This window comes from Cydia pomonella, chromosome 3, assembly GCF_033807575.1.
Source record: "Cydia pomonella isolate Wapato2018A chromosome 3, ilCydPomo1, whole genome shotgun sequence".
Taxonomy (NCBI): Eukaryota; Metazoa; Arthropoda; class Insecta; order Lepidoptera; family Tortricidae; genus Cydia; species Cydia pomonella.
The window spans coordinates 22,086,511-22,111,539 of NC_084705.1; the positions used below are offsets into that span (position 1 = coordinate 22,086,511).

The window sequence follows — 25,029 nt, forward strand, 5'->3', positions numbered from 1 at the left end:
TAACAGATTATTATTATTGTATACCGGTAGCTTAACAGATGAAACATTCCTTAATTAATTAACTTCTGCGAGATTTAATTTTCAAATAACTCGATACTCTCAAGTTAAAAGGAACTGAACAAGTATTTTTTGCAATATCAATTATGTAAAGTAATTTGGGGCAATTAGTCTTCTTCCAGGCTCGTCAGGAAAAAGAGGTCGAAAGACGGATTGAAAATACCTGGAGGAACTATTGGTCCAGTTCTAACCTACGGTGCACAAACTTGGTGTTTGACTAAAACTCAGAAGTCCACCCTCGGGGTTTGCCAACGACCCATGGAGCGTAGCATATTAGGTGTCAAATTGGTGGATCGAATCCGGAACACCACGCTGCGCTCCAAGACACAAATCGTCAATCTAGCTCGGAAGGTGGCCAAGCTAAAATGGGACTGGGCTGGTCACGTCTGCCGAATGCCGAATGAGTTGTGGGGCAAAGTCACTACAGAGTGGGAGCCCGAAAACTCGAATCGGGGATCTGGCTGACCTCCCCGTCGATGGCGGGATGAACTGGACTCCTTCTTGAAGGAGTGGCCATACACAGCATTGGACAGAGATCAGTGGAGATATTGGGGGGAGGCCTTTGCCCAGCAGTGGGACACGACAGGCTCCAAATAATAATATGCATCTTTCTATAAAATATTTGCAAAAAAGCTTCGTTTAGAAATATCTTCTTCAAATAAGAGTTTGACTTAAGATGTGAAAAACGTTTAAATTGATAAAATTAGTTCCTTTTAATGTAGGGTTTCGTACCTCAAAAGGAAAACAACGGAATCCTTATAGGATTACTCATGCGTCTGTCTGTTCGTCTGTCACAGTCTATTTGCTCCGAGACTACAGGACCAATTAAGTTGTTATTTGGTACGGATATGTCAGTCTGTGAACCAGAGATAAACATGTAACGTAAATAAAATAAATATATATATATATATATAGGGGTCACTTAGAAGTAAAAAAAAATAAAGTAAAAATATCGTATCAAATGAAAGGTCTCAAGGTTGTGAGAATTTTAAAAACATTTTTTAAAGTTTAGAAGTTATGTAAAAAAATGTAAAAAAAAACATCATTATCTCCAAAAATACTGAGGCTAAACTTTTGAAACAACAAGTACACAAAATAGTTCTTGTTAATATAGATTACAAGAAAATCTATTATAAATCTGACGACTTGTCTGGCCTAGTGGAAAGTGACCCAGTCTATGAAGCCGATGGATTCGTGTGATGAGTACGGATATTTGTTCCTGATTCAGGCATGTTCTTATATACATATTTATATACTATATATATCGTTGTTTAAGTACTCCCAACACAAGCCTTATTGAGCTTACTGTAGGACTCATAGACTGTAGGAAAATTAACCACAAGTCGTCTCCTTCACGATTTTCGTAGACATCTCTTCTAAATACCTAAAATTAGTATGGATGTGTTCCTCGTTATCTCCGGAATACGGATTGACCGGTTTTGTTTTAGTTTATGGAGAAGGGACTTTTTATCGCCTGTTTAGAACCTTAAGTGCAAACTGCAGCTGCTCATTACTCATATAGATGTTAAGATTTGTATAATTCACTTTGAGCAATAACACTAGCTGCTTAACATGCATTAAAACAGCCAAAACAGCAACTGTGGATCTTAAAGCATTTTTATGTCACCATAGCCTGTAGGCTAAGACTATGTAGCTATTCTAGAGCCATTCTACGTCTTTAGGTAATAAATAGGTGCTAATGATCGCCTAATTGTTTGTTGGGATTTATATGACGTTGCGCAGTGACTCATGCTGAACAACATTCATCATTAATTGCTTCTGTAAAATCATATACCAAAAAAAAAGGGATTTTTTTTTGGGAAGTTCATAAAATTTCCCGTATATTTTGTAATAACATTAATTATAATTGAAATTATGAAGTTATAATTTATTGAGTTACAAGCATGTTTTAGCAGTAATTATGCCATCATTTTGTAAATTAGTGCAGTTATGATTATGACTACGTTTGTTAGAAAACAATAATTGTACGTTAAATGTTCTTTTTAACGACACCTCACAGGAATTGATCAGTAAAATAGAACACAAGTAATAATGGAAAGCCACCATCTCTCTCCCCCTCCTCCCCCTTTTTTTTTTCGACCCGTCCCCCTCTCCATAAAATAATAAAACCGGTCAATTCGTATTCTGGAGACAACGAGGAACACATCCATACCAGTTTTAGGTATTTAGAAGAGATGTCGACGACTTTTCTCACAAAGGCCGGTTTCCTCCAGACTATTAGTCAATGTGTGTAATAATGTCCTATTATAAAAAAATCTACAGTCAAGCGTGAGTAATAAAAAAACATTGTAGAAAATTGTGTGATGTACTTTACCGGTTTTTTATATTTAAGTAGATCGATCTGTTATTTAATGACAAATTGAGGAACAAATAATGAAAAACGCTGTTATAACATATTAAGGAACACCTTATATGGAATGGACGGATGGCTAGTCAATATTTGACGTGATATTGACATAAATATCATAGGTTTCATTATTTGGTTGTGATACTTGATGAAAGCTCAGTAAGTTCGTGTTCTTCTCTCACTCTCAAAATGAGCGTAGGCGTGGGCGATTTTGATTGCGTGCCCGGGAACGCGGAAATCATATTTTTTAATTTATTTTTTTTGTACGTAGGAATAAAAAAAGGTAATCGATAAGTTCCGTGATGATGATGATGATGATGAAGTTGATGGATGATATTGCCGATTTATTTTTTTAACTTTTAGAAGCCGTTTTCTTAGCTTACCTTTTGTGCAAAGTTTGTTTAAGTGCATTTTATCGGATGTTCGTGATTTTTTATATTGAGCGTAAGTCAAAAACTCAGAATTCGAATTGATAGAGACCCTCAAGAAAGGTCTTATGATTGCTAATTAAATTTTTGGCAGCCACTTTGTGATCTAAAAACTCTGCTTTCTGAACATATTGGTTAAATTGTAGTTCAATAGAAATCGCAAATATTGTAACAAATATGACAGATACTGTTAGCATTTGACATATAATCTAAAATTCTTACTAAGGTTGATTTTACTAAAATATTAATAATCAACGTCTATTTTAATTACAGAGTAGTATTAATAAAATATTTAAGTACTTATATAACCTGTGGATAAGGTCAAAGGTTGTCCTTAAAAAGTGCGAGATTACGGAGAGAATTGGTATGTTTAATTATTTGAATTTTCTATTGAAGTTCACTCCAGGTATAATGCTTGTTTTACTATAGTGACTGTCGTAGTATTTTATTATTTTGTATTTTTTTTTAATGAATGAAGAACTAAATCAGTCATTTAATTTATCATGCCAAATCAAACAGAAGTTTAAAACCACATTCTGTATGTGCATGTAATTTTAAATACCAATAATAATACTTTACCTATTTACACTTCTACTTGTTATATAAATTTTATTAAATTACAAAACGTATCTGTGATTATTCTTTATTAACTTAATTCGTCAAAAGTTTTTTTCGGAGATCCAAGAATTAGGAATTAAAATTCTTGTCAACGTCAGCCTGACGTGATTAAGTCCCGGCGCTGTCGGCTCATTTGTGCCCGTTTACTTAATAAGCTAAATTATACGAAACCATTAAACTGGTATATTGAAATATGTACATAGATACTATTTATAGCTTTCTAGTATAGCAATAAAAAATGTTGTAGGTACATGTTGGAAAAAAAAAAAAACTTTTTTTCTAAATGTAATTTTCAAAAAACAATATATATTAAATTTAAAATATTAATCCACCATTCTATTACAATAAAGTTATGAACATTAATTACATTAATACGAGTATTAACTATAACTAAAATAAACAAAGCCACAAAGGTACCTATGGTATATCTTTATGCGATACATTTATATATTATCTTATATTACGCCAATTTTCCCGCATATAACAAAAACCTTAAAAATACCTAATCCAGTTTATATGTAAGATATTCGCAACGCAGTATTCCGCAGGTGGCCAGGTGGTTTGGTGGTGACAAATGCTGTTTTTTAAGCTTAACATATCAGAGGAGCGAGGAAGGCAGAAGACGCCCAAATAATTAAGTAATCAATTAAAAATGTCACCCACCGAAATAGATTTTGAGTAGGTAAGTACCAACCTAAAAAAAAAATTAAACATCTTTATAATGACGAGTTGAGAGACGAGATTTGTGTTGCACTTAATTAGTTCAACCGCCTGGCAGGATAAGAAAAGGAACTTCGCACAGTTACAGACTTTTTGTTTCCGGCCTTTACGGAGTTGTGAACTTTTTGAGATACAATCAGAAATGTTTAAAGGAACAAGTTAATTGGAAAAAAGTTTGTTTTTGAAGTGAAAGCTTCTTTAGGCGCGTTGGGCATTTTTTGAGATGGGAAAAAACATTGAACTCGCGACACTGTTACCGTTACCGTATCCGAAACCTAATAAAGCTTAAACTATATCCTGACCATTAAAAAAATACACAGGTAATTGTTCATATTTTCAATTCTATCGGCACTCCCGGAGTGCCACTGTTTATTTTTTGTATCCAACTTAGCAATAAATCTTGTAACAAATGGTTTTATTCTGAATTTGTTAGTATACAAATACGAGGTCAATCTTAAAAGTAATTAATTTTTTAATGAACTTTTTCTCACATTTCCACTGTAACATCATTTTTTAAATTACATTTTTATTTTATAATTTGAATATTTTATGACATCTCACAATTCATTGAATGTTTTAATTAGTTTTCTGTATTTGGTTTTGATATATGTAAGAATATTATTCATTTCAAAGTATGCATGCAGCATATTATTTTTAGGTATGATATTGATATTGTACATCCGCATTTGTGGATAGCCACACCTATACACCTATTACAATCGAAAATTCTGATTCTGATTCTGAATCTTTACTTCTCTTTTATTAATTATAAAGGCACTTTATTTAGTGATATAAATGGTATTTTCATTCATAGTAATCAGGGATCGGAGTGCCGTCGTTGTTCGCAATAATGTGGACATGATAACAAAATTAATGAATAGAAAGATGCTTGCTCCTCGACATCGCTAGAGAACCTAGGGCTGGCGCATTCCTTGGCCAAAGAATCGTCGGCATTGCCATTCAGCGGGGGAATATAGACATCATTATTGGCATCCTTCCGCAGGGGACAGATTTGGGGGACTTTTTTTTGTTAGTTTTTATTTAATTGTAATTTATTAAACAAGTCAAACATTATTGTTCTTTTTATATTACTTATATTATGTTGGTAATAAAACTTTTTGTTTATAACCATTAATAAATTAATTTATTTTAATAAAATTGGATTTCCGGAGATGACTACACACTCTGACGTACAAAATATTAATAATATTAGCAGTTGTTACAGTTGTCGTAGATACCTAATTTTTATAAAGATGTTATCTAGTTAAAATACGCAGTACAATAATAATCAGGCAGGCGTCCGGCTCTTTATTCTATAACCCAGTATTTAGTCCATCGCTTTCACCCAATAGCCAAGTTCATTTTAGATTTCATCAACTCTCAAATAGTCCTTACACCCTGGCGGGTGCTGCCTCTGCGTGCGTCCCATGACACGGGCAAAGGCAGCATCCGCTCGGTGTACTTCTTTTATTTCATTAAAGTGCGAAAAGGGCCTCTACGGTGTTGGATTCGGCTCCGCGCATGCTTCCCAAAGATCCGTAATACCAATATTCCGTTGATGGGAAAGACAAAAATATATATATACTATCTATAATATATAAATTCAGATGAAAAACATTTTCGTATAAAAATGACTTTTGAATGTCACTTATTATTTCAGGAAAAGACTGAATACAGAAAATTTGTAAAAACATACTGTTTATTTCTTTAGTAAATTTATTATATAAAAAATCTATGGTGTTCTTTATTTACTGGGAATCGAAATTGAATCCCAAGCAGAATAAAATAAATTGTTAAGTTGGTCAATTGTAGACTCATATTGACGTTACTCCGTGCGATTCGTAGAAATAGTATACTTAGTGTTGGTTAAGACTCGAGCCCTTTGAGTCCTCTGCTTTGAAACTCGACTCAGTTTTTCAGACTCACATATTAAGTATAAGCTCGAGTTCTTTTCGACTTGTTAGAGACTCGCGTCTTTTGTAGGTTTTTTCAGGGAACTGTCTATTTTTTTGTTTGCAAAATTTGAAATGATTTGTCTTTAATTAATATTCGTGGATAAGGCACACAAATTATACAATAACGCATAATTTCTTTACTTTTATCTAGGTTAAGCCTTTGAAATTGTTGACGGAGTCTTTATTCGGAGGCTCGAGTCCTTTTGAGTTCTCTTAAAAAAGACTCAATTAATGGTTCGCCTCGGGACTTAAAAGACTCGGAAGTTTTTTAAGCGCCGAGTTTCCTAGAAACGAGTCGAGTTCTTCAAATTCAGACTCAAAAGACTCGAGTACATCACTAAGTATACTACTAGTATGTCTACTACTCAAAACCAACAATTCACGCAAGATAGATGTTATTGCATTTTAAGTTAAATGTTAAAGATGAATTACATTAAATCCTGTAAGATATTAAAGTTACGGAAAAAAGAAACATATCCACTATGTGTCGTATATGAAAAGATTCTTAAAATTTTAAAGCCTTATTACCAACAGTCAGGTAGGTAATTTAATTTAGCATCATATTTCACAAAGTTTTACTTACCTCCAAAACAATGCAAGAAAATAAACAAAAACGTCGACTTCAGGCGCCCTATCATTTTCGAATCACTAACCCACTATTTTCACAGTCTTAAACTTTCTTCAGTTCCTTAACTCTATACATATTCACATATAAAACTACATGTCCGCTTTCAAAACTGTAACTATTTCCATTGTTTCTTGAGAAATAAAATAAAATCGAAATTTAAATTTGAAATTCAAATAATGTTCCAAAAATCTATCAGAATCGGATACGTTTACCCTCTCGGGAGTCCCGCTGAGCACTGAAGAAAACAACCGGACTGGGGAAACGTCAGATTTAAGCGGGAAAGCTCGTTTGAAAACAAATGTCGATAGAACTGGCTTGGATACCGCCAGATCACTAGAGTTTTCTGCGCTTAGTTTGCTAAGCTGTGGCTCTGTACCTCTCTAGACCGTTTTGTAGGCAAATCATTTGGTAGAATTTAAATGAAAATTGTCGGCTGGACCGTCAGTTATATCCTTTGAATCGCACCACATATTTCCATTATTTATCTACTTTGCTTTATACGGCTCGCACCTGCTCAGCCTGAATCTTTTATTATATTTTGTCATCGATTAAAACGTTTTGGGTAAGGGTTAATGATCGATTTAAAACAAAAGAACCCTTGCAAATCAGTGGTCTAATCAGACTGAATTTTTAGAAACTGAATTTAGAAGCATTTTAATTACAGGTTAAGTATATTACGTAACCTAAAAAGTAAGTTTCAGTGGAATAGTTTCACTTATTTGTTTCAAGGTTTATATACCTAGAGTTACACCAAGACAAGTCTGCAACGATTTTGATAGCACACGCAGTTCAAGTGTTATTTTAAAAGTCAAACTTCTATGAAATTATGACGTATAAATAACACTTGCAGACTTATCTTGGTCTAACTCTACTTAAGAAGTGTAGGTAAGCCGTTTCGTACAATGTATGGTATTGTGCTGCCGTGTTTGTTTGCTCGACACGTGCTAACACAACGAGATATTATTTCGCACCCTTGTACTAACTCTAGGTACGTCGTCAAGTAGGTATATGCAAATTTTAATGTATTGTAAAGGCCATTGTACCGTTAAATTAACGTTTTGTGTTTATTACGATATCCCGAGGCTTATCGTTTGAGTACAAAGTGTGGCTTGAATAAACACCTATCGTTTAGTGCATGTGTAGGTAACTAATATACTTAATTAATCACATAAATACAGAAAATGTTTATGTTATATGCTATTATTAGTTATACATATACTTATTACTTTTACAGCACCGCCGCATGGTGCGCATTTGAAGTTTTGTGCGTCCATAGGCTGGGGTGACTGCTTAGTGGTTAGCAAGTTTTTGCCAATTACTGCTGTACTTGATGAGTTGTATCAGTTACACAGAGTGTAAGTAGATACTTGTGAAAAAGGTACAAATCTAAATCAGGCTAGACCACCGAATAAATAATAGGCTAGACATCCTACTGGCTTTGTTCACGTAAAAGCATTAATACTTCAAAGCAACTATCTTATTAATATTAATTTATGTAATGTAATAACGCTAAATACTCAAATAACGCAAAGTACGGCCTGAAACTAACTGTTTATATGGAACATATCCATATAAACCGGAATAAAACGTATTGTTAATTAATCTTATTGCAAATAAGTTTTCGCAAAGTTCGCTAAAAACTTATTATAAAATAAATAAATATTTGGGGACAATCTTTATAGACAGATGGACCCCAAATAAACCAAAGCTATGAGTACTAGGCGACGATATACATACGTATATAAATAAATACATTCTTATATCCATGTGTTATGGACTAAGGAACAAATATCTGTGTTCATCACACAAATAAATGCCCTTACCGGGATTTGAACCCGGAACCATCGGCTTCATAGGCAGGGTCAGGCTAGGCCAGACCGGTCGTCATAATGGGTTTTTATCTATGTATGGAGTGAGCACTCAAAGTTTACAGATTTCTCTATGTATAATATATACAATTAACCCCCGTCCAGCATCCTCAAAATGTTCTAACACGTGTCAAATACAGACCCTTTCACAAAACAAATAATTTTGTACATCGCTTAAAAGGCAGTTAACCAATTTTTAACAAAATCAGATAAACTTGGACACATGCCATTTGAGGCAGGCACAATTTGGCGCGTTAATAGGGGTTCCCTGACAGCCATGTAGATTTAGGTAAATGTCCCAAGGTGCCCATAATCGCGCCGTAAACGATAACATGATCATAATTTAAATTTTGTTTCGCGGCAAGATTGATGAAAAGGGTTTTCTCGTTTTATTGGCGTTATTGCTGAAACGTCTTTTATATGATTTTATATATTTAGTGGATAAGTGTTTTACTACTACTACTACAATTAAATAAATGTACAGTACATTTATAATATTTATAATTATATTGTTAGTGTTGATATTAATGAATAACATATATAATTTGTTTCAACAAGGACCAAACGGACACGACAAAAAAGTAGGAAGGTATGTTGAATCGAGCAATATTTCCTCATTATTGGCAGTAACAGGTAATTATTTTCTAACATTTTTTCTTACAAATAGCAAATCATTTGTCCATTATCTTTATGATTAATTTGCTGAAATTGATTTGCCCTATACCTACCTACTTTGGTTTCCAGTATTACTGAAGGCAGCTGAATTGTTAGTATGTTGAAATGTTCTTATTTATTTTCTGATATTAGCCCTTGTATCTATGTCATGTAGCTTTCAATATTGTTAACTGTCTTAAATAAAAAACGTCTGCGATATTTATTATAAATGTGATGTTCTTATAATTTCGGTGCACACAAAAAGAAGAAACGATTTGTAGGTAAACGCTGAAAATGCTACATGAAACAAAATAAGGTGCTTACAAGTTTCAACGATCATTTTGTCCAATAATTGTGTAGTTGGTAAGTCTAATAAAAGTTCAATTCGAGGTTTAGGCACGTTCTTCTTCGATCGATGCCAATCACTGAAAACGAAAACGTGAAATAAATTGTCAACAAAGCAATGTTGACCGTCTAGCACAAGTTTCTGCAATACATTTAAGACTTAACTACATATTTTACCGTGAACTCTAATTTCCTGAGAGGAAATGAATATCCACTCGTACCTATGCGATGCGAGGAAATTAAGGTAGCCAGATAATACGATCGACCCACCTGCCGGACGCATGTTTGATCGCTCTTTAACGAAATATGACCGATTTGATCATCTTTAATAATTCTTTGGCATTTCATTAGCTTTGATAGTACAGTCAATCGTCTTGCGTCTCACCCGTATAGTCAGCTGCAGATTAATAAACAATTAATGTGACACTGATTTTTAATCCCTTTTGTAAAGTATAATCCAGACGGGTATTCGCGTCTAACGAAAACCACAAAGTAAACAAGTAGTAAATAAAGATGTGATCTAAATTTTAATGTAATGCACGGTTATGTGACATTTACTCACCTTGTTTTATTCAAATCGGTAAAAAATCCGCTTAGACGGACTCTGAGTATAATTACAGGGCTATTCTATTGTATTGTATTTATTTGATTTAAGCAACATGGCTCATAAAAGCTTTGAAACATACAAGTTAACATTAAAATTAAAATGGTGTTAAAATATGGGGCTATGGGGGGTCGCGAGGTTTACTACAACTCACAGAGCCACAAGTTTTATGTTACTGAATCTCATTAACTGTAGCCGATGCTTCGACAAACTATTAACGTTTATTTTTATTTTAGAGACTACAAAAATATTATTTCTCGAAAATCGATAGCAACAATCAAGCAACTTAAATGTACCTATCTTCTACATATTATCGATAAAGATATATATTTTTGTCGATGTAGCAGCGTTCGGAGATTTTCGGTAAATAAATCTTATCTATTTTCCTTGTTATTGACATCAAATTGCTATTGGATTTTACGAGTATGATAAGATATACCTCCGTATAAATAGTATTGTATAAATGATTCGTAGACAATAGACATCGCAGGACGAGTATCTTGAGTTAACTTAGTATATATATAAATATGAATGTGGTTTCATCAATGAATTCTTATGTTTCAGGTATTTTTGTTTAATTCATTAATCAGAATTAATTGTTTTTAAATATGATAAGGGCCCTGATATTGTTCCACCCGTTAGGCTAAACGGGAAAAATTATAATGTGTAAATAGCTAAGTATCTAGGGCATGTTTTTGACAGACAGATTAACGGACGATGACGATCTCGAAAGACAGCGGCGGGCCATAGAGATGAGAACCAACATGCTGGCACGTCGGTTTGCTCACTGTTCCGACCAAGCCAAAATAACTTTGTTCAAGGCGTACTGTCAGGCGTTCTCCACTAGTCAGCTGTGGTACCATTTCACGAAACGTTCGTTCAATAGACTTCGAGTACAGTACAACAACGCGTTTCGTGCAATGTTACGGCTACCGTGGCGGTGTAGCCAACATGCATATCGTTCACGCTCCGTGGCGAACGAAACGCAACTGTCACAGTCGCACTAACATGGAAGAGTGATAGAGAGAGATGACTAAGCTTCGCTACGGAGCGTTAACGATTGTAACGTTGGCTACGCGGCCTGGTATGTTCGCCGAGAACAGAGTAGATGACTTTTACGCTAAAATGCGTAAAAGGCACTGGTCGTTTGTCAGGAGAGTGAGCGTATTGGCGAACAGCATTGTTAAAGTAGTGTATGCAATCTGCTACTGTATGAGCAAGGTTTCCCCGCTGCACCTATTTAATTAGTTTTAATTTTAATTTTAGTCTAGAAATTTTAATTTAATTTTTACTTGTATATTCGCGTTGTAATTATTGTAATGTAATGGGTTGATACCTGAATAAACAACATTTTTTTTTATTGCAACACACATGTTTATACTGCCTTTGTCTTTTTTGGTAAAATGATGACTACACACTATAACGGCCTGGGTCCGGGCTGAGGCTACCGACACTTTATGTTCTATGACAGGTAACCGTGGTGCTTTCTATACAAAACAAAGTGATGCCGCGTCTCGGACCCGGGCCATTCTAACGTGAGTCATCCTGCATAGGTTGGCTCCGTACAGAATAATGCCTGTAACCTCTGGAGACACTTGACCGGCCAACATGGTATTCACAAGAGCCGTCAAGTCCTTCAAGAGTTATGGGTATCACGATAGCCGCAGTACAAAACGTATCTGAGGCGCTGTGGTGACTACCCGTTTTTATAATATACTAGTTGCATACGTATCAATATTTTTGCGCTAAAATAATGGTAGGTTATCAAGCAAAAACGTGTACAAATTCGGACATATGGAGAAAACATGAAAATGGAGTCCAATTAAATTAAAAGCGTCAGCCAGAATATTTACGCAGCTTGTCCACTGCCACATACATGTACTCGTGTGTTTCGATTGCAAATGACATCTGTTTCAAATTTAACCCCCTTAATTCATTCACTAAATTCTGTAATTTAAACGTTAGGTATTATAAAACTATGAAATCATGCTGATGACTCAGATTGAATTGTTTTATTTAAATAATATGAATATATACGTAAGATATTTTAGTCTAGCCAAAAATAGACTACGATCACAGTGTAATATTATTCCAAAAACACCCGTACCCGTATTAACGAGATTGAAAATGGTCGCTGTGAGAGCAAAGCTTAATTATCAATTAATTTAAAAAGTCACTCCTAATTAAGGCAGCTTTCGCTCCATTTGAAATCCGCTTAGCTTTGTCTGGCGATAATTGAACAATCTAACTTATGACGTGTCATTTATTTTACGCTTTATCTTTCCTAAAATGTACTAAAAAAGTTTTATCTAGTTGAAATTAAAGGGTACCTATAGGGTTCGAAACGTCGAGATGTTTTCGTAGTCTTATTCAATGATTAACTATCGCGGTAACCGAAGAAGATATTAGGTGAAATTACCTAAATCACAGCCAAATCTTACTATATTTAGCTGCATTTTCAATTTAATACAAAATGCATTAAGGTGACATTCGGAAGGCTACTGCAGCGGCATTACTGCAGCGGCCTTGACTTGAACGCCGTCACTGTCAACTCCCTTGATAACATAAGTTACGGATTGAACGTCATAGTAGCTACAGTAATGCGTCGGCGAACGTCACTCACTTCATGAAGGGTCTTGACAGATAGAGCAGTGGCATCAACGCCTTGAAGGTAAAATTCGGATGGTAACAGCAGCTGCATTACTGCTGCGACATTATTGCGGCGACATGCGACTGCGAACGTCACTAATTTTATCAAATAAATTGTCAGTTACAGCATTTGCGCCGCCGCATTCTTGTCACAAGTCGAACGTTCAATTCGCCACTAATTGTATCTAGGCAATCAGTGACCAATGTTGGCCGAACGGTCCACGTCAACGTCCGTTACGGTTTACGGTTCAATTTGTACTGGTTTAATTTCAATATTTTCAATTCTAATTAACGTTCGGCTAACACTGTCAGTGACAATGCGTGCGTCAAGGCCGCAGTAATGCCGCTGAAATAATGCAGCTCCAGTTACCATCCGAATGTCACCTTTACAGAAGGTAAATTCGGAAACGCCAAATAAGTTTAGTAGATATTTGGCGTTTCCGAATTTACCTTAATTTATTCCTTACTAATTATAGCATTATTTACACAGACAGACGCTTTGGTAAGCATATTAGTGAAGGCGAAAGTGTACTTCTAGTTGTAAATTTTGATTTTAAGTAAGATATGAATTAAAACAGGAATATTGTAATTTATTCGTTTCTAAAGTTATTTCAGTGCACCTTTTTTCTGCAGGTAGAAAAAAATATGTTAGGAACTTAAAATAGAAAAAAATTAACAAGTACAAGAAAAATGTGGCATATTTTGAAAAGAGACCTCTTAACTAATTCGAACTTACACTGACATCAGAATAATATTTGAATCATTTTATTTAGTTATCGTGCGGGTCGCCCGAACCAATACATGTTCGGACAAGAACGAGTGAAATGCACGATAACTGAATGACACCGGTTAAAGATATCAGTGTATGTTCGAATTGGCCTGTTACTCTGATTTAATGCCTTCCCTACTAGATAAAAGTAAAAAGCTATTTGATTTAAAATTCGATAGAATTCATTTGCTCTTTGAAATACTTCCCGAGTGAAGTTGGATAATTAAAACAATTTTCATAAAATCCCGTTCCGAAGAAGTGCCAAAAATAAAACAAAAGTACTCTATTACGGTTGATCGGAAGAATTTGCACGCTTCCGCAATGAATGGTTGACGCAGCCTCCACTTTGTTTACTCTTCGCTCCCAAAAGTACTTACATAGGATTAATATAAAAAATAAGAAACATCAACAACTTCCTTAACTTAATCAATGGAATTGCAAGGACGAAACTCAACAAAAATTAATAAAAAAATGTATTTTGTTCGCGTGGCCCGTGCACGGCCAGTGTTTTTAAAGTCAGATAATTTTTCCGATTGTATTTTAGTTGTAATTTACAAATTTTTAATTTATGTCATTTTGACATCACTTTCAGTGCATCGGAGTAGTATTTAGGATACACATTTAAGTAGAGAGCGAGATGGCAAAGTGAGATCATATTCGTAATTTGAATGCATTTAGTCAAACGATACCACATCATTACACAAAATTTGTAACTTTAATTAGCATAGTAAATTTTGGTCATGATTTATATACAAAGATCATGTCGTAACACCGCATTCCGCATTGTAACGTCATGTCTTATAATTATGACAGTATTAAATAAAAGCTCACAGTATGGAGTTGATTGTCACGCGAGTCGGCAATTACTCGCCAAATACTCGCGACCACGCTATGCGTTACAACCGCAAATGAGATACACTTAGGTGGGGCAAATTTTGAAACATACCTAACATCACAATTAGAAACACATTTTTTTAAATTTAGACTTAATACTAATGTAATAAGGTTGTACATGAAAAACTATTATTTGTGCTCCTAATACACTTCATTTTTGATAATATTAGAGAATGTGCCGGTCACCTGGGCACGTTTTAAGTGAAATCAGAGGCGCAGTCACTGTTAAAATTATGACATTCTAGTTAATGCTAACCAAATCTTTTTTTTTCAGACTTTAAAAATACTTATTTTCATGGTTAACTGTTACAAATTAATGTTTTTCGAATTACGCGGAAGTCCTAAGAGCGCTACTTCAAAGACGCGGATGGTTGTAAAGATTGTATTCACGGCGGGACTTCCTTCGTCAAGGAAATTGCAGTTTCTTGGTAAAAACTCGTCTTAAGGTGACGTTTGGATGGCAATTGTAGCTGCATTACTGTGGCATCATTGTACGATATACGAAGCGAGCTTACAGCGCCTTGCGTGTCCCATTAAATAATGGGTACAGAATGTTGTTGAGGCTCGGTTTTGCAGTGCTTCTGGAATGTTTGCGGAGGTACGAATGGATGAAATGAACAGCTACAGCGGCGGCATTGGTAATGTCGCAACAGTAATGCAGCTGTAGTTGACATCCAAACGTCACCTTTACGTTATCTGTGCATCTCGTTCACATCATTATAAAAGTGAATATACCAGTAACACATCACTAGCTGAGTGTAGATTTACGAGTAGCTTCTGTGTATTTGAAATGTTTGTACAGTACCTACACCTATTGTTTACTTACGACATACGGTGAAACAAATGGAACAGGCATTTTTTGTGATGACATTAGGACGTACACATTTATGTACCTCGCAGACATTAAAATACTTATTTAAAACATTTGAATAACTGATCTCCGAAATAATTCGTCACTAACTACGGTGTACATCGCCGCGGCGCGCCGTGACAATAAAATGTCGCGACTTGCGAGATTTTTATACCAACGGCTCACAGTCATTAGTAACTGCAGCTAAGCGAAAGGGGTTTTAGGATTCGCTAAAAAGTATTTTGACTTTTCACGATATTTTAACATGTATCGGCTTCCTTCCGGTTGGTATCAGTTACTGTACAACGAAGTAACTTTACGATAGATAAATTAAACCAAAATGTCGCATCAATAATTGTACATCTAATAATAATAATTGGTATTTCCATCTGTGTCAGATGTTTTAAGCAGCATCCTGGTGACGAAATTTGCGTTCGTGGCTGTATAGTCCTATGGGAGAGATGATCCCGCGTCCACGCGCGTCAGGTGTATGCTCCCTCAGGTGGGCGCGGGTTGGAGGCCTGCTCGTGGCGCCTAATGCGTTTCTCTTTTAAACAAGTAAACCAGGCATTGTCGTGCTTGGATTCCCCATCATGAATAGCAAGACATCTATGCTTTGATTTATTTATTTGAGCTAAAGAAATGTGTGTGGATGTTGCCACTATAACGCCTTTAGTTCCATATTATTTAATTTCTACAATTTCATGTACCACTGTACCCTCCGTCATCGCGTTGCTATTCGAACTGAGATTCTGTCAATATGTAGATAATCTGCTGCCGCGGGGTGATGTTTATAAACTGAATTGTTTTAGTAATTACAGCAAAGTAACTATTTATCTTAGAAGTAAAATAATTAATTGTTAAGACTGATAAGTTACTTTTGATGCTGATTGTACAAATAACTATCATTTTAAGGACACAATATTTTAAAGCATTAGATTTTAGCGCCACATAAAATACGATACATGTTATTTTTCACCTTCGCGAACACATTCGTTTAATTTCTTGAAAAACACACTACTATACACTGCAGTTCCTGTGTATGTTATTGATCAGTCTTTCTGTATATTTTGCTCAGGAAGCGTATTCTGATTGTATTAACAGGTTATAAATTTTATTTGTTATGAATATGATCTATGATCAGTGTCAAAGTGACTTTCCTGGCTAAAGAATACCTTTCAGATGAATTCTTAACCTATTATTAAAATCAGATTACCCCTCTAGGAAACAGTGATTTGGGCCCTCTGTCAATCAATGTGTAATATGATAATATCACTTCAACAGTTACAAAATAAATGTATAAAATAGTTTAAAAATAATGTTATCTAAAGTAAGTCTGTTCATCAAATTTGAAACGTGGACCTCGTCATGCGAAACAAATACACGAAGTCAGTTTTAATAAAACTAACATTCATACGGAACCACAGAGCGAACAACACTTTCACAATACCTTTGTTTGCTCAAACCTTTTCATTGTTCTCTAAAGGGGACAACTTGCGTTTCGAGCGTGAAAATCCTGTTTACAATAGACGTCCTGCATATTTTAACTATCCTGGCGATTAAAACACTTGCTCTAGGAGACTTAGCCCTTTGTGGAACTGTTTATTCATCCTCTTTGGCAATACCCTTGGTCAAGGGTACTTACTCCAAAATCTAGCGTATTTTGAATAGAATTTCATAGCTCATTGTTGTCGGACAATGCCCAGACATCGTGGGTAGTGTTTGATGTTAATTATATACTATTATAAATTATATTTTTTTCAATATGACTATATATTGTGTCATTCACAACGACGCGTGCCTTGACTCTTGTTATTAAAGGTAAGATTTGACAAATTTGAGAGGTAATCGTACGGGCATCTTCAGCTTACGCGGCTAACGCCATGACGTCTACGCTTTACCTAACCCTATTCCACTACACCTAGGGTACCCGGCCATGGCGCCCTATTCCACTGCACTATGAAATCAGACAGCCGATAAATGACATTCAACATAACCCAGTATCAAACATTCTGATCACGAATGCATTGAAATGCCACAAAACCTGTCCATTCCAAACAATTTAACACATTCGCTTCGGCGTAGTAAAGTGCTACGCCACCCGTAGCTCGTAGACGCTTTATAGCGAAGCACTTACATGCTTGAAGGCACGGAACTCCTACAAATTTGTAAACTGAACTCGAGATAGGCAACTTCTATCTTGAGAAGTGCTTAAAATGTATATGCTTATCCATTACCCGTCCACCTAGGTAACTTATAAAACTTTAAGCTCAGAGCCACTGGGTTACTATTGTTCACCAGGAGGCATGTGATGGGTGTAAACTATATCTAAAATAGGTACTCCTATAGTTATAAATACGAGTACCTAAAATTTAAAAAAAAATGAGGATTTATTAGTATATTTATATATTTTTTCATGATAAGTCTTTATAAAGTTTTACTTTCATGTATTTTTTTCATAATTTTTGGACTCATGATTCAAAAGTTGAATGGCAGCGAGTAATTTTTTTTGGACTTTGAAACAAAATAATAATAATTAATTCCCGTTTTGCATGTATGGGAGAAATGTGATGAATTATTATATTTTAAATAAATAAATATATATTATAGGACATTATTACACAAATTGACTAAGTCCCACAGTAAGCTCAATAAGGCTTGTGTTGAGGGTACTTAGACAACGATATATATATAATATATAAATAATTATAAATACTTAAATACATATAAAACACCCATGCCTCAGGAACAAATATCCATGCTCATCATACGAATAAATGCCCTTACCTGGATTTGAACCCGGGACCATCGGCTTCATAGGCAGGGTCACTACCCACGAGGCCAGACCGGTCGTCGAATTTTATATGCATATGCATGATAGAAAGTTGACTTTTATATGAAATCTTCATTTTTCACTACCCAAAAGGTGCCTAGAAGACATCACTTTTTAGCGATAAGATCGCCCGTGGTTACCTAGTATCATTGTAATTAACTTATTGGTGCAATCATAGATTTTATTGCAAGTGTGCAAAGTGTATCATGTGAGTCCTGATATGTATCTTATGAACTGTAGGCAAATAAAAGACACAGGACAAGTACATAATGACACTTGCAAACGTACAATAAACGACTTTTTTAAATAAATTTAGGAAAAAATCCCAATAAAACAAATATCGGTTACCTGCACAAGTGTAATATTTGTACTACGGCTATCTACGGCTACTAATTTTCCCTTTAAGTTAAATGATATTGTCAATTCAGCACTATATATATTATATTAACGATTAGCGATGATATATAGATTGTAAACTTTAATCACAAAAACACTCACACAGTTGCTATTTACGATGAATTATTTTGATCAAATCAATTTTAGGTGAAAATAGCTGGCGCCGGTTATACTTTTTATTTTATTATTTTCAGTTTACGACAGCCAACGTTGCTACGATAGTTCCATTCAGTCAGATAAATGAAAAAGATTTTTAGTGAAATTTTCGGTTACCTATATTAAATTGTATTTGTATAGTAAAAAATATTTACTTTATATCGTGTAATAATATTTTTTGTAACTAAAATATCGAATGCCGAAAAACAATGTTTTTTTTTAACATACAAACCCCTTGGCAAGGACGTATGGATTACGGTCAGAAAAAAAATTGGAATAGTAAAAAGCGCAAGCAAGATATTCGCAAAAACCTACTTTACGAACGCTCAACAACTACGTAATGTACAAATTCTAAAGCAAAAGAATATTCACTTATTTACTTACTAAAGTACCTCTTCATCCACTTTTATTTATCGGTCAACAGTACATTAAGAAAAGTAAAGTAAATATACGATACGACTTTATAGTTTATTGCACCAACAGAAAACAAATTCAAACAACAGATTTACAATGTAAATAAAGGTAGCAACAGGCGGTCTTAACGCTATAAACGATCTCTACTAGGCAACCTTAAGGTAGCAAGATATAAAGAACAAAAATCTTTACAGAAAATAAATACGTATCAATACATTCAAATCGTAAAATATAAATTAGATATACTATAAATATACATATCTACAAACATAAATTACATACATATATGCATAATATATACACAGCGGCACACAGCAAGTAAGAGAAAAACAACGATTCTTCAGTTGGTTTTTAAAACTATGAAGAGTTTTATTTATTATTTAAAAATTTATTTAAAAAAATATTCAGGGAACAAGTCCCACACTACAAATACCTTGCGCAACACTATTTACGTGACAAAACGGCGTGGCTCTTGTGTCTTATTCGGCAGTTTGCCACGGAACCTCCGAAACACGATACCCTTCGGCCAGAAATCGGAGCATTCGATGGTCCCCTGCAGCGGTCGCGGAAAAGAGTTGAATTGCACGTAGTGATGCGATCGAAACTGGAACACCCTCAGCTTGTAGCTGGTCTTCTGGTATATATACTTCACCACTTCAGCAGCCGTGGCGGTGTAATGCAAGCGCGTTACGTATAGCCTTATTCGGTGTAGCAATCCGCAAGCCAGAATTAGCCGGTTCGGCGGTACCACACTCGTCTTACAGGCACCATGTGCGACTTCTTCTTTATTGATACCAGTGTGAAAATGAGTTATCATAAAATTTCGTAGAAGAAAGAGGGGGAACAAGTAGGTAGGTATTTTCCTGAAGGCCTGACGAAAGAGAGATAACTAAAACGCTACTTAAGATATGAAGGATTAGAAGGGTTGAAAAGAATTCTATATAGAAGAGCTAATATATTATATATATGTTAGACTTTTCTCTGTCTCTCTCTCTCTCTGATGTTTTTGATTGAAGAAATGTCACTCCTGACACTGACAGATCAGTATCATATCGGAACCAGATTGATCGATATAAATAAATTATTAAAAAAAAACCAATGAGGTTTTTAAACTTAGTTTAGAAACTTAGTATGAATGAGGGGGGGTAAATCATTGGCGTTAAACTTATAACACCCCTCTTTTTGCATCGGGAGTTAAAAATAATGTACTTACGTTGATACAACAAAGGTATTATTCAAATATTCACAGTGCCTTAGTTTTTACTGTAATGCTGTCATTTATTTAAATACTACAAAGAAAAATACATGTTACAAACAAAGAAAGGACATAAGTGAGTAGGTAACAACAGGCGGACTTTTTTTTTATACTACGTCGGTGGCAAATAAGCATACGGCCCGCCTGATGGTAAGCAGTCTCCGTAGCCTATGTACACCTGCAACTCCAGAGGAGTTACATGCGCGTTGCCGACCCTAAACCCGCCCCTTCCCTCGTTGAGCTCTGGCAACCTTAGTCACCGCTAAAAAGCGATAATAAATAAATTATAACGATTATATTATCGGCCTCGACCGCTTATCACTCTAAATTCTAATTTCAACAATTACGTTGTAAATTTGATCCATAGCCGTACACTCGTAATTAATATAGAGGTGTCTTAGAAATACAGGAACAATCAATCCTATCATTCCTATCATAGTAGCCGGTTTCCAATTACGAGAGCGCATCATGTTCTGCATTGCGATATGTTTACCTTTTGAAGCTGGGCATTCATCACGCAGAGCTGTTTATTCTAAAAAGTAACTGAACAAGCATAGATTTAGGGTGAGAATTATTTTCTGCACCTTATAAATAATTAAGTGCACTAAATACGTAATTTAGATATTATACAGAAAATATTTCGTACCTGCCGCTTTTTTAAATATTATGTGGGTGAACTTCTAAAGCTTCTTCAGATTATAACAAAAGAAAAGATATGACGATTTTTAAAATATAAGCTTCGCATATCATTGTTACTTAAGGGGCAAGGCGTACTTACCTAGTGCAGGAACAGGGAATTATACAACTTGTAAACGAATCCGGTATTGTGATTGAAACACTACTTTAAATCTACGTGAATAGATTAGTACCTACCCTCTAATTTTAACCCACTCAAAAGCATAACTACTACTTACTTTTATATGTATAATAATATGTAGATGCATACCTAATATGCTTTGATTACAGTTTGATGCATCTGAGAGCAGAGACCGGGAAAGTCAAATTTTACGCTTAGAATTTAAAAATACCTAGCCGTAAGTATACCTACGCACAAAGCAGGTAAAATGTAAAAGGCTATATACAATAATAATGAGGCAAGTGTCGTTGGATGGAGGTAACACTCTTAATTAAATCTGCATATTAATATTGTTATTTTCTTTTCGATCATTAGGCCACTAAAATATACTTTAATAAAATGACTTACCCATTGCGAATTGTTGAAACGTCCCGACGTCCATATAGATGCGACGAACTGACGTTCCTTCAATAGATATTGTTGGGACAGTACAATGAATTAATAATACAATTCGCTTTAGGGCTGTGCCATGGGTTGGTATAAGGATAAAGTGCGTTGTTAAATATTTTAGGTTTCTTATTCGTTGTTAATGATATGGCTGACTACTAAGATCGACGCGTCTTAACCATGCGTTTGTACAAACTGGAGCGCGATTTAGATTTGTTACGGTTTTGATCTTATTTTGATAAGACTTTGAAAATCGCTCACGCCGATTGATGCATGCGTAATAGAGTAAAAGTTGAGCGTGTTATGCACGCCTATCACCAAGACAATAGTCAGAAATAAGTAATTCAGTCTGATACGGGCTCCTTGGCAATTAAAACCTTAAAAATCAAACGACATTCGGTTATTGATGTTTTTTTTTCTTGATAAAACTTTTCATTTGAATTATGAAAATTATAGCGCTTGCCCTTACTTTTCTTATTATAAATTTGATAGATTTTTTCCATATCAGGATTTTAGTTCTAACACAAAAATATAAGTAGGTATATAATATTTACATATTTCAAGTACCTATACTATTTGTTATTGTAAAATACAGATTTAAGTCTTTTTTGTCCTCGTAATAGCCACGGACCTTTTTTTCTATAGCTACATATGTTTTTATCAGAAATATTGTATGACTGTTTGTTTCTAAATAAATAGAATAAAAATAAGAAGAAGGAGTGCATATTCTTTGATGTTTGTATAGGTATATTTTGACTGTTTACATATTTTACACTGTTTCAGTTTGAACGCTTAAATAAATACGTAAATAAGTATTTTGTTACTTAATACATATGTTGTTATTGTTATATGTAGGTATTTTGATAATAAAAAGCATTTTCTGGAATTAAAAATAAATAAATAAATAAATATTATAGGACATTACTACACAAATTGACTAAGTCCCACAGTAAGCTCAATAAGGCTTGTATTGAGGGTACTTAGACAACGATATATATAATATATAAATATTTATAAATACTTAAATACATAGAAAACACCCATGACTCAGGAACAAATATCCATGCTCATCACACGAATAAATGCCCTTACCAGGATTTGAACCCGGGACCATCAGCTTCGTAGGCAGGGTCACTACCCACTAGGCCAAACCGGTCGAATACATGAATACTACAAAGGCTTACCAGAACAGTAGGTACCCAATATCATATTACAACAACTTTGGAACAGAAGCTGGTCTGAAATTTGATAGTTAGCCAAATAGAATAATAGCGACTAAAACCGAAATGTTATGTCGGTTGCCAAGGAGCGGTAGCGAAATTAGTTCTTGTGTAAAAACAAATATCATTTAAAAGGCGTATTCCAATTTTATTTATACAATATGAATTGTATCTGGATTAGAGACGGATCTTATCTGTCAGTATTAAAAGTGACATTTCTTCAACCAAAAACGTCATTTTCGACGCTGAAAGATCCGATCCATATCTAATGCAAATCGAATGCATCCAATAATTAAAATTAGAATGCGCCTGTTCCTAAGCTTGATTGTGATACGGCGACCATATGGCGTCAAGTTGAATTTTTATTATGAAATGAAGAACTTCTACAGTTTTACTCTTTATATGTCTACATTGATTTTATTACTTAGGACTGCAGCACAATTTACTGAAACGCGAAATACTCAAAACAGAAACATCGGCAACCCTTTAACACGACTGACACCATACCGTACATAATCTAGTAAGTAATTAAATGTCTAGGCGTGGTTCATCGAGTCCCCTGCCGCAGCTAACAGGGGGGCAGCTTTGCCTGCGCCACGGGGCAACGGGTCTGTATTCAATTAATGACCGACCAATATGTGTCACAACTATTCACTATTCATGATCACGCCAAGACAGGCGAACAGCACAACATACTCTAAATTAACCTACCGTCTTCGAGCTTTGAACGCGAAAATTGACTAAAATGACATGTTACCTATAAGTATTGCAAAGAGGTTGTTTAAATACTATTGAACAAGACGTCAAAAAACACTTAGGTATTGTGCCAGGTTAAACATTGTCTTGCCTTTACTTTCTAGCGAGTAAATCCTTGCTGTGTATTGGGTCACCAAAATCATTATTATTATAACATATAAACATATGCATCAGTAGAGGATGATTTCAAATAATACATACCACGATATAAGTAAATGTAGAACATCATTGTGTGTTTCTTTTTAATAACTAATCCGCTAGGCGATCAATCGAAATAGCCCATACTGTTTATATTGTCATTAAGCTTATTGTTTCATATTTGAAGCGTTAAACGAAAACGAATTTATCTCCTTTGAAATTCAATTTCAACATGCGAGGTACTAAATTATGCACCGTTTGCCTTTAATGTATCAACCTATATCATTGTTTGAAATGTAAGCAATGCGCAACTAATAACAAAGCTTTTAATAAATTATACATTTAATAAACATAGCCCTTTCATTTTAACCTTTAACCACTGACGTGTAAGTATTATAAACGGTTATAAACTTAAAGAATTCGACGTAACTATTATAGCAACTATACGTTAAATATTTATTAACTCATCAATAAAAAAATTGTCTATTAAAATCACATGTCTAACAAGCGATGAATTGAGTGTGTGGAAAACGAAGACCCACACCAAGTAAAAGTCTCGTTTTTCCTAATGTTAGACAAGTAGAGGATACATTAATCCATTCAGTTTGTCATGTGATATTCTTATCAGAAATAATTTGAAAAAATAATGAGAAAGTGTGCGACTCTTTAGCAAACAATAGATTTGGGATTAAATCCTAATTGAATTGGCTATCGCATGAACTCAGGCTTAGTGGATGGATCAGGTAGAAAATTGATAATTATAGGACCCAATGACAGTACTGTATAAGTAATGCGTATAATTCTACTAATATCGGTCTTCGGAACATAAAATATAATGGCACTGGCACAATTCTAGTAAAAGCTATAATTTATACTTTTAACCGTCGTGTGACCACCCACTAACGGGTCAGATACATGACATACATATAACAGCTGGCCCAAAGATTAACAATGGAGCGGAGAGTTTTATGGAATTGTTGCCAATGTGCATTGTGAAGCGTCAGACGCAATGGATTAGACGAAGTGCATTTCTTACAGATCCCACACGAGTTGCAGTAAATAATCCGTCTGATTAGACTCTGGATACGACAAAGATATTTCAAATTAGTGCTTAAGTACCTGCTACTTTAGACAGCTACTTTGGATCCGGGTACGTCCTTAAACTACGTCCAAAAGAGAGTTTTGGGCATTGTGAATGTCATGTCGCTTTG

General features: G+C 34.8%; 1 protein-coding gene across 3 annotated transcripts in view; it reads right to left on the minus strand.

Annotated features, from left to right (window-relative positions):
* The window catches only part of LOC133516305 (uncharacterized), a 102,089-nt gene extending 80,342 nt beyond the window's left edge, over positions 1-21,747 (minus strand). For 2 of the 3 annotated variants that reach the window (XR_009799200.1, XM_061849160.1), the window contains exon 1: positions 6,730-7,218. Coding sequence is in view for 2 of the 3 variants with exons in the window: in XM_061849160.1 (XP_061705144.1) it covers positions 6,730-6,784 (55 nt within the window). In the remaining variant the exon portion in view is untranslated. Of the gene's footprint in view, positions 1-6,729; positions 7,219-21,665 lie in introns of those variants that run through there. The other variant, XM_061849161.1, reaches the window with a different exon arrangement.
* Positions 21,748-25,029: the final 3,282 nt, after the last annotated feature.